We start from the raw sequence: 12023 nt of genomic DNA, 5'->3' as shown, positions 1-12023 counted from the left end.
AAATTAAAAGTAGTCCTTAAAAGGCAAATGACAAAGATGTGTTCATTTATACTCAGCTGAAACCCGTGTCTAGCTTGAGAGATGCTGGGCAACCTATAGGAAGGGACAGGATACAGTGATATGAAGACAGAAGAAAACATACCTTTTACAATTCTGGTAGGGAAATTAACATCAATTTAATGTCTGAACACTAAATCATCAAAAGGTAAAATATTGTAGCCATTATTGAACCCCTACAGAGCCTAAAAGGTGTTACTGACTAAATCAGCTCAACAAGACCCTAGACATTCAGAAAGTAACATTAGGATCACCCACAGTATATTTCAATGGGGTGTGGAGAAGGAAAAACACTGGCTGGTTCTCATAAATACCTGATTCCCCTGAAAACAAAACCAAATCCTTTGCTTTCAAACATCTACAGTTCCCATGACCACTAATAAACTTTTTGAATCGCAAATGTTGATTTGTGACCAAGCATCTTCTTATACAGGCAACTGTTATGCAAAGTAAATGTTTTCTATTTCTCCTCAGAGTTAAGACTTTGCTTTTGAATAGTAAAATATTTCTAGATGACTCAGTTCTTTTATCGGTACCACAGGTCAAATCATAAAACTATCAATATACCTATATTTCTGTAACAATGAATTACTGATCAAATCAAAGTTAATGACATTTGGCTTATTCCACAGCAAATTTAAAATATGTTCATAGAAAGAATTTATTTGCATATACACTGTATTACAGAGGATTAAACTATGGAGTTTACGAGAATACTTGTCTTCTTACCAGGCTTGATGGGAGGTATCGGTTCTTAATACATTCACAGGAACCTTAATCTCACCTAGGAAAACATCTTGGACCAGGTTTCCATTGTTCCACAAGTCGATCCTGAAATTTGAAAACTGGCCTTACTTCTAGCAAACAATGTTTATGCATATCACCAGATAGCTTCAAATTTTTTTATTTGTTATAGCATTAATTTTACATGCTTAAAAGCAAGAGATGTTAGCGACGTCATATACTTCATTATTCAGACCAGGAAAGCAAATTACAGTAGCTTTTATTTCAAAGGACAGAAAGTAATCTTAAACAGCCTAAAAGAAAGCACTTAAGTTTCATAGTTTGAAAATCTAAGCTTTATTTTAGCCTGTAACAATAAGGACCACAGAGCTACTTTGTTGAATTTGAGAAAAGAAAACAACACAAGGCTACAGTTTTTCTCTCAGTTACAACCAATTAACATGTAAAGATAAGTGATTAAAAAAATACATTACCTGATTACTCCAAACACGATTAATATACCATTTACAGGAACACACTGTTAATAGCACACCTACACATGCATTTATAAAGTTTTCTCTTCCCAAACAGCATAAATATTTAAGACCTAGGAAATAGCACAAACTTCAAACACATGCACCTGTTGAATTCTCTTCTTACCTCACTGAAATTTCTGTTAGACAGCAGATATGTTAAGAAGAACAGAAAAATTAGTTCTAAATTGGCTGAGATATAATTTCTTTTCCATCCATTATGCTATGGTCCAGAAATTTAATGAACAATTAAATTTGGGAAAAATTGTAAATTAATACAATAAAATAGGTGAAAATTATATCATTTCTGGTTTATAAAATAAGTATACCTGGACTATTTCTGCAAATACATCAGATTTTGAAAAGAAATTTTGATTTAAATTAGATGCATGTTCTGTTAAGTTTCACAACCAACTCGCTATAAAGAATTCTAATGGTTCAAAAATGAGTTTTGTAAAACCCCAAGATACATACCTAATTTCTAGCTTTTCAATGTCCTCCTCTTCTACCTGGAACTGGGACTTTCTGGTGTAACTACTGGATCTGGTTACCTGTAAATGAAGTATTTCAATAAAAAATTTTTTTAAGTATTTTTTTTCTTACATGAACCTAAAAATGATCATCCCCAAAACCTTTAATTGTGGATATCAACAGAGGGAAATGCCTAAGTTTCACCCAAAACTTGAATATAAAAACTACAGAAGTAGCAGGCAGGTAAGAATAAGGGTATAAAAAGAACGATCTAAAGAATCCTGGCCTCTGTGCCATTCCTGCAACTCACTATAGGGAGGCATTAGGTTCTCTGGCTCACAGGTAGCCAGTAAGCTAGAGACTCAAAGAGTGAAAACATCCTATTGCAATGAAACTGCATTTGCCAAAAACTAAAGACTTTCCCACATTTCTCAAGCTATCAACCCTACCTGCACTCCCTTCTCACATTTTTGTTGAAAATATCAAGGCCACTGGCAGGAACTTCCCCAATGACCATCCACCTTGATGAGATTTCTCATCTTCTTCTCAACTAGAAGATGAGACAATTCTCCTTTTTCCTAAGGCTATCCCACCCAAACATAGTCTGCAATAAGCACACAGCAAGCACTATTCAATCGATTTTCTTTTTTTTGCAGTTTTTGGCTGGGGCTGGGTTTGAACCCACCACCTCCGGCATATGGGGCTGGCGCCCTACTCTGTTAAGCCACAGGTACTGCCCACTATTCAATCTATTTTAATTATAGCTTTCTTTACCAGCTTGTTCACCTCACTCAATTCTAAGAAAAATTCTCCTCTTAAGTTATGGTCTTTCTACCTTTTTTTCTTAGATAAGTATTTGAAAACCGTAACCCATTTTTTTTTTTGTAGAGACAGAGTCTCACTCTATTGCCCTCAGTAGAGTGCCGTGGCGTCACACAGCTCACAGCAACCTCCAACTCCTGGGCTTAGGTGATTCTCCTGCCTCAGCCTCCCGAGTAGCTGGGACTACAGGCGGCCGCCACAACGCCCGGCTATTTTTTTGTTGCAGTTTGGCCGGGGCTGGGTCTGAACCCGCCACCCTCGGTATATGGGGCCGGCGCCCAGCTCACTGAGCCACAGGCACCGCCCCCGTAATCCATTCTTAAAGCCTGAACTTCTTCACCACCTACTCAGTACAGTAACTCCTTGTCACTGACTTCTTCACAGATCACCCTCTTAAAAATCTCTCTCTCCACCACCAAATCTGATGATCAATTCTCAGTTCTCACCTTGTCGACCTTCCTATCTAATGTAGTCATAATACAACTACACCTCTTTTCCCTGAAACACTTCTTCTTTGAGTTTACCGGGGCATTTACCCTGGCAGCCCTCTGCTGCTCTCTCAGAGCCTATACATGTAGATATTCTCCAAGGTTTTACGGTTCATTCTGCTCTAAAAACCACCTGGAGCTGCATAGTGCTGCATGGTTTACACAGTGCTTTCACATCCATTATCTCCTTTGTTCAGCAGAATACTGCTGAGGGTGGGGGGAGCCAGGGGTAGATTTATTACCCTCATCTTGAAAATGAGGAAGCTAAAGTACAGAAATTAAGTGATGTACTCAAAGTTGAATACTGATTGACAGAACTGAGATTCGCTGCTTTACTCCTTTATTGTACGCCTCTACTCCCTTGGCTTTCTTAACTCTTTATAAACAAATCTTGAGTCTTGATTTACAACTATCAAGTCTTATCTAAAAGTATTTAAAAGTATTTAGTTACGAACTCCTATTGGAGGATTTTATATGTACACCTCAAGCACTATGCTACAAAACTAAACCACTTATATGTTTCTTCCTCCTAATTTTTCTATTTTTCGAGATTTAGAACCTTGAGGACAAAATGCAACGCCTTCCTTTCTGTTTCTATAACCAATTTGTTATCTTGATTTTGGGGTATCTTTTTCACCTGTCCCTTTCTATTTCTGTATTACTCTCATGGAACAGATACCCCTCCTCTTTTGTTTTTTTAAACACTTGAACTGATCTTTATTCTCCTCCCTAAGCCACCTGGTCATAGACCATAGTTAATTCTTTCCAAAATACCACTTTACCCTTATAACTTCCAAGCTCAAAAATATTCAACTCACTTAGGCATCCCAGCTAGGCATTCTAGGACTTTCATCAGCTGGTCCTATTTTATCTTCCTAACCATAGTTTCTATTACATAAACCCAGTTAAATCATTACTTATTGTTCTTTGGACATAACTTTCTGCTTTTCTGTTTCTGTGCCTCTGCTCAAAATGTTGTCCCTACTTCGTTTCCTCTTACTTAAGAAAATCCAGTCTTTCTTCCAACCTTTCCTGTTCACTTCGCTGGAGCAGAGCTCATCTGACTTCCCTAGTATCTACTGCATTTCATTGCTCTGTATGTGCATATGTGTGTGCTTTGTGTCTCTTGCTTTAGCTAGAGAACAAAGATTAAGCCTTACCTATATAACCAACTCAAAAAAGGTCCCTCTGAATGAATGTTTCAAGGGCTAACACAGGCACTGTCGGTACAGCAAGCAGGTCAGGCCTTGACTTTCAAAGGGCCATATGCCTGCTGCAAGGACCCATGAAGCATAGTAGATTCCACACCATCTGATATGTAAAGTATGTGGACTAATGGGGAGTGGGAGTAGCCTTTAAGTTGCTGTCTTCTTTGTTGTCTCCATGTTAGATGTAATAATAGTCAAGAAATGGAAGTCTCACATTGGTATACTTTCTTTTGTTTTTTTCTTCCTTGTTTCCATACCCACAATTCACATACTTCATTTTTGGCATTTTCCTTAGCCTGTGTCTCTTTACTAGAGATAACTTCACTTTTTCACTTTGAAAAACCAAGAAAAATATATATACAAAGATGAAAATGTAACTCCTTTTTTCAACCTTTCCTACATGTTAATATCAACTACGACAAGCTCTACTATTAGAACGCAGTATTTTAGACAATCTGATTTATTTTAATTTTTTCTAGTTTTCAAATAATATGGAAAAGGATTTCTTTCTTTCTTTTTTTTTTTTTTTTTGACAAGGTCTAACTCTGTCACCTGGGCTACTCTGGGTGACAGAGTGGAATCATCATAGCTCAGTGCAAGCTATGGGTTCAAGTGATCCTTCTGCCTAAGCTGCCCGAGTAGCTGGGACTATAGCCATGAACCACCATGCCTGGCTAATCTTTAAACTTTTCATAGAGGTGAGTTCTTACTATGTTGTTAAAGAACTGAGTTTGAGACAACTTCAATAAGCACGTCTCCATAGAGTGAACTAGGCTAAAAAAAAACCTTAATAATAAGGCTCTAATCAAAGGATGCCTTGGGCATTACTAAAACTCTGAGTCAGGAAAGGCTGCTGTTTTTCTTTATAATATTATCCTTTCACAAGGTAAGAAACTTGAGTCTCATTTAATGACTCTCAAAGTCAAACAGAACTGGAACTCAGATCTAATCAATGATAATCATACTTATTTTACTAGTGGTTTATAAATGGTACACTGCAGGAATCCTGTGGCCACTGTGTGGACAGGGTGTGATAGGATGACTGGGGAGTGGATGTGGCTCTAGCCTTTCCCACTCCCAAGTCAGAGCTCTACTTTTACTTGTTTTATATGCTGGGCCTCCATTGTATCACACCATAGTTCTAATACTTTCAGGAGAGAAATGCTTAGTTGCATTAGTTGACAAAAAAATTTCTATGACTGTGGTTTGAAAAAAGAAATCAATTAGCATTCAATTAGCATTATAAATATTTAATATTTTAAATATTTAATATTAACATTTACATAAAACAAAAAATTACCTCAAAATAAAAGATTTCATTAAACTGCGGATTGCTTGTTTTCTTCTTTACTTTTGTCTTCTTTTGGTCATTCCTGTTCCAATGTGGTAGAGTTTTACCTTGTAGAACTTAATAGTACACAATTATAAAACATGCTATTTCCAACCAGGGAGCCTGACCAATGTTTAAAAGTTAAGGTGACTCAGGGAAGACCACAGTTTTAAACATTACTTAGGAAAGAATTAAGATGTCCCTACAAACGCAAATCAAAGAACATACAAGCTTGTATTATCTCTCTATGGCTTTACTAGACTGCCAAGGTTTTTAGGGGTTTTAAAAACACATTATATGGGCGGCGCCTGTGGCTCAGTCGGTAGGGCGCCGGCCCCATATACCGAGGGTGGCGGGTTCAAACCCGGCCCCGGCCAAACTGCAACCAAAAAAAAAAAAAAAAAAATAGCCGGGCGTTGTGGCGTGCCCCTGTAGTCCCAGCTGCTCGGGAGGCTGAGGCAAGAGAATCGCTTAAGCCCAGGAGTTGGAGGTTGCTGTGAGCTGTGTGACGCCACGGCACTCTACCGAGGGCCATAAAGTGAGACTCTGTCTCTACAAAAAAAAAAAAAAACACATTATATTACATAAGCAACTCAGAATAAATGGTGAGAAGGAAGTGGATGAGATTTAGAGTACATTTATCTATGCTGAAAAATACCTAAGGAACATGAAAAATATTCTTAACTCAGTTTACTTCTTGGGCTTCAGCTACGATAGTGATTTTTTTTAAAGAAAAATAATTTTGAAATAATTACAGAGGCAAAGGAGGTTACAAAGAAATTTACAGGGAAAACCCATGACTTTACTCAGTCTCCCCCAACATTAACATCTCATGTAAATGTGGTATAATAGCAAAACCAACAGTGACTTCTTTTTCCCCCAAGAAAAGAAATAAGTGGCATAAAACACAAAGTCATATGCCAAATAGTTTCTAACTGTATGTTACTGAACGATTACACTAAAGAATGTCAGGTATAGATTAAAAATTAAGAAACCAAAAATAGCTGTACGAGGTTGAACATTTTTCACAATGCAAAATTAGATTTCTCTCTCTCTCTTATTTATTTATTAATTACAGTTTTTAGCCGGGGCTGGGTTTGAACCCACCACCTCTAGTATGTGGGGCCAGCGCCCTACTCCTTGAGCCACAGGCGCCACCCATTCTGATGGCATTTAATGTTATAGGATTGAGTATATGATTTTAAATTTAAAACCATCTGTAATAATAACAGCATACCATTATTTAAGCTCCTGATAAGTACCAGGCATGGTACCTGGTACTTTATATACATATATAAATATATTTTTCAAAGTGATTTATTAGTAATTTTCTAAAAAATAAGAATAACTCAACATCTTGGGGCTAAGTAGAAGAGGTGTGTGTCTGTGTGTTATGTATGTATATGTTGAGGAAATATTGTGTTTTATTCCCCCAATTTTAAACACTGAATTTGTAGACATAGTTTAGACAGTTCCTTAGCAAAACTACAGTGAAGTTATATAGTACAAAATATTGTAAGTGCTATAGGTTTTTTTCATAAATTATGAAATCATTAAGATCAATGATATGGCACACTTCTCTATGCCCTAGTATTTCAGCAATTTGTCTATAGCTTACAATTTTCTTTGTGGAGGACAGATTTCAGGAGTAGCAAAGGCAATTTTCATTCCTGAGCTGCTTTCTAGATAAAAATATGAAAATTCCTTTTTTTCTGAGAAGGTATATAAAATTGGATTTTACCTACATTAAGAGCTAGGACATTTGAAAGTAGGAATGCTAATGAATGAGGAAGGCCAAGTTTATGTTCTAAATACTACAATGTGATGGTATAAAACTGGGGTTGTTCCCCACAGCCTAAGAGACTGGAATAATTGAAATGATACCCATTTACTTTCTGTAAAAAGAGGACTTGGTTGTTTCTAAGTATGTAATAGAATTCACTCAAGACTTTTCTTTTAAAGCAGAACCTTAAATTTCTATTTTTAAATCAAACTGTAAAACTTAAAAACCTAATAATAATTCAATAAATATTACCTAGAAGGCCCCACTAGAGAAACAGTTGCATAAGGGTCACAGCTTTGTCCATTTATGAGAGGCAATCCATGGCATGCCTTGATGCTAAGGTAGAACCAAAGAGATTTAACATATTAGAGTCACGTTAAAGAATATACAAGATTAATTTTAAATATCAATTAATATACATGTATTTAAAGCATTCAAAATGGTTTTCCACATGTCTGCAGTTGTTTGGTTATATATTGCCTACCCTACAGGTTTAACATACTACCCTGTTTTCCCGAAAATAAGACATCCTCTGAAAATAAGACCTACTTACAGGAAAGATAAGATGTCCCCTGAAAATAAGACCTAGTGCATCTTTGGGAGCACACCTTAAAATAAGACACTGTTTTCTTATAGAGTGAATTCTATTACATACTTATTAAAATAAGACACTGTCTTATTTTCAGGGAAACAGGGTAAATCTGAAAATCTGAAACCCTCCAATATCTAAATTTTTTTAAAGTTCTATATGATGTTCAAAGGAAAAGGTCATTAAAGCATTTTGGATTTGGAGTTTTAGTGTTTGAGATGCTTGACCAGTAAAAATATTCCAAATTCCAAAATAATTAGAAATAAGAAACACTTCTGGTCCCAAGCATTTCAGTTAAGAGATACTATAATATATATTTAACATACTTTCTCCTGCTAAACACCCAACAAGGTACATTTTGGCCAGGTGCAGTGGCTCATGCCTATAATCCTAGCACTCTGGGAGGCCAAGGTGGGTGGACTGTCTGAGCTCATGGGTTTGTGACCAGCCTGAGCCAGAGAGAGACCCCATCTGTAAAAATAGCTGGGCGTTGTGGAGGGCACCTGTAGTCCCAGCTACTTGGGAGGCTGAGGCAAGAGGATCACTTGAGCCCAAGAGTTTGAGGTTGCTGTGATCTGTGATGCCATGGCACTTTATTGAGGGCAACAAAGTGAGACTCTGTCTCAACAAAACAAACAAACAAAAAAAACCAAGGTACATTTTGTGATTTGGTAATATATAAAAACTGCTGTGGCTTCTACAAAGGAAAAGAAAGCAGTGCAAACCTTAAATGAGAAACTACATATCAAGCCAGCTCTGTGGCATCACATCCTCTGCTAAAGCATGAATGACAAACAAGGAAACAACTGTGGTTTCTACTTAAAAACCTGATTCATAAATATAGGGCAAGACTCACATAATTTTGTAGCCTTTTATTCCTATTCTCAGTAACGGATCCTGCATAGTTCTATAAAAAATGTTTTAGACTAGAAAAACCGAGGTCATCTAATCCACTTCACAGATTATACAGTTATTGGTATTTATAGAGAACACAGAATCTTCTTTTTTTTTTTTTTTTTGTGGTTTTTGGCCGGGGCTGGGTTTGAACCCGCCACCTCCGGCATATGGGACCGGCGCCCTACTCCTTGAGCCATGGACACCGCCCAGAACACAGAATCTTACTTAATGATTTGTTCTTCAAATTTTCTCACTAAATATTACTGAGGTCATGAGTTTAATGTCTAAGGGTCTGCATTTCTTAATGTCTAAGAGAAACTCATTAGTGTCGCTGAAAAGCATTCTTTGTTGAAAGATGTAAGGTGTTGAGCAACATCCTATTTCTCTCCATAACCCACAGATTATATATGTGGGCGAAGTGCAAATGGTGTACTTCTGAGTAAACAGAGAAATGATAGTATGATTCATTTCTATTAAACAGAGTATAAAAAATCAAATCGAAAAAATTTCAAACTAACCCAAGAAAGTACAGGCCCAGATAATAATTCTTGTTTTTAATGTAAAGCTCGGGTACAGTCAAATTTTCCTACTATACATGCTGTTTGAAAGTTACATTTCTCGGCTAAACCTCAAAATGACACCTGGGAATTCTATTATTCTAAATCCGGTGTAAACATCTTTTAGGAATAAAGGAGACATCAAGACATTCTGAAATTAAGGAAAACTAAGAAAATGTATCAGCAGTAAGAATACCTTAAAAGAGTAGTAAGAGGAAATTCTCTACACATAAAGATAATGTATAGAAGAAATCTTGAAACATCAGAAAAAAAAATAGGGCAAAAATATGAGTAAATGCAATAGATTTACATTTTCCTTCTCCTTTTAATTCTTCTAAATTTTGTTAGACTGCTGAAGCAAAAATTATAATGTTTGATGATGCTCGTAGTGTATTAGAAGAAATATTTAAGACAAAGTATATTACAAGTGGTAGAGGGTAAAGAGATTTAAAACAAGGAAAAGTTTCTATACATTATTCCTACTGGTAAAATGTTGACCCTAGTAACCCATGGAAAGTTATGCACGCATAATGTAATACCTACAGTAATCACTAAAAAACTATACAAAGAGATGCACTATATTTTTTTTAAAAAACCACTATAGATAAATTGAAGTGGAATTCTAAAAAATGTTCAAGTAACCCGCAGGAAAATAAAATCATAAAACCAGAAAACAGGGAACAAACAGAAAACAAACCAAAAAACTGTAGATTTAAGCCTAACATATCAATAACCACATTAAAAATAAATGGCAACGTTTCACCAAATAAAGGAGACTAACTAGAGCAAAAGTTAAAAAAAAAAAAAAAAGTGGTGACCTATTAATATATTCTGTTTGCAAGAAACTACACAAAACATTTTGGATAAATCTGAGTTAAAAAAGCCAATCTCAAAAAGTCACATACTATAAGAAAAGCCACACAATATAAAGAGTCCACTTACATAATATTCACAAAAGGCCAAAATTATAGATACGGAGAAAGAAAAGATGTTGCCAAAGGTTAGCAATAGTGACAGAGAGAGGAGTGGGTATGACCATAAAGGGCCAACATGAAAGAGATCTTTATGGTAACAGACTATATCTTGATTGTGGTAGTACTTACACAAATCTGCACATGATAAAATGATATATGAGGCCTGACAATTAAGTTCATGAACTCATCCTAGAAAAAGTGCTACATACCTAATTGCTGAATATTACTATGGTCACCTTCAAAGTATTCCTTTTGGGAAGCTATGCACAGGTGCCAGCACCTAGTCTTCCCTTGAAAGCAATTTTGGCTTTTATGTCATCAAAATGTTTTTCTTTCAATATTTCCTTTATCTTTGGATAAATGAAAAAGTCATTTCTTTGGGTAAAGAAAAAAGTCATTGGCGGCCCGATCAGGTGAGTAGGGAGGGCGTTTCAATTCAGTTATTCGTTGACTGGCTAAAAACTCCCTCACAGAGAGTGCTGTGTGAGTTGGTGCATTGTCACGATGGCAAAAGCCACACCTTTCTCATGTCAAGATTTTCCTGTTTTTCTATTATTGTTTACTTAGACTGCTATGCTTCTCACAGTCAGCCAATGATTTTGATGCACAATTCAATAAATTTTTGCAATGTTTTGGTCTGTTCTGCTCATTACAGGCTGCTTTGACCTCTCTTCCTCAGCGACACTTTCTCTTCCCTCAGAAAAACATTTAATCCATTTGTACATTACCATTTTCTTCTTTCTTTTTTCGAGACAGAGTCTTACTGTGTCACTCTTGGAAGAGTGTTGTGGCAACACGGGTCACAGCAACCTCAAACTCTTGGGCTTAAGCGATTCTCTTGCCTCAGCCTCCCAAGTGGCTGGGACTACAGGCACCCACCACAACGCCCAGCTATCTTTTGGTTATAGTTGTCATTGTTGTTTGGCAGGCCCGGGCTGGGTTCGAACCTGCCAGCTCTGGTGTATGCGGCTTGGCACCCTAGCTGCTGAGCTACAGGTGCCAAGCTGTACATTACCATTTTCTTCATGACATTATACCCATAAACTTGGACTAATATGTCCCTGATTGCACTTCCACTTTTGACAAGTTCAATAAGAAATTTAATGTTTGTTCATTGCTCTAATTCAAGCTCCTGACACTCTTGCAACAGCACACAAACACACAATAACGAACACCACTCAGCAAGACACCACCACAGCTGTGAGACACTTCTATACCCAAATATAACAAGGTTATGAAACTTTACCAAGTTGTTTGTACAGTGCTGCCAACATAAGTGCATGAACTTAATCGTCAGACCTCATACAACTGTATTAATATATTGTACTAATATAAATTTCTTGGTTCTGTATCATGCTATGGTTAAGATTAAACTGTGAGAGAAACAGGATGAAGGGTACACAGTATCTGTCTATATACTGGCCTTACAAACTCTACAAACCTATTCATTACCTCCAAATAAGTTTTTTTAAAGAAAACAAACTGCCTGCTATGGTTTGCATCTCATGTTGAATTCTGATCCCCATTAGTTGTCATACTTGCAGAGAGAAAAAATAAAAAAAAACAAAATCTGATCCCCAATGCTGAAGGT

At 36.6% G+C, this 12023-nt stretch overlaps 1 protein-coding gene across 3 annotated transcripts in view; it reads right to left on the bottom strand.

Annotated features, from left to right (window-relative positions):
* The window catches only part of RASA2 (RAS p21 protein activator 2), a 118717-nt gene that overhangs the window by 53461 nt on the left and 53233 nt on the right, over nt 1-12023 (bottom strand). For all 3 annotated transcript variants that reach the window (XM_053598689.1, XM_053598690.1, XM_053598691.1), the window contains exons 6-9: nt 7668-7751; nt 5603-5675; nt 1788-1864; nt 787-888 (exon numbers count right to left, since the gene is read on the bottom strand). In XM_053598689.1, coding sequence (XP_053454664.1) covers nt 787-888; nt 1788-1864; nt 5603-5675; nt 7668-7751 — 336 coding nt within the window. The remainder of the gene's footprint in view (nt 1-786; nt 889-1787; nt 1865-5602; nt 5676-7667; nt 7752-12023) is intronic.

This window comes from Nycticebus coucang, chromosome 8 (assembly GCF_027406575.1).
Source record: "Nycticebus coucang isolate mNycCou1 chromosome 8, mNycCou1.pri, whole genome shotgun sequence".
Taxonomy (NCBI): domain Eukaryota; kingdom Metazoa; phylum Chordata; class Mammalia; order Primates; family Lorisidae; genus Nycticebus; species Nycticebus coucang.
Note: the sequence above shows the minus strand (reverse complement) of the source record. Positions and strands in the feature narration are given on the sequence as shown.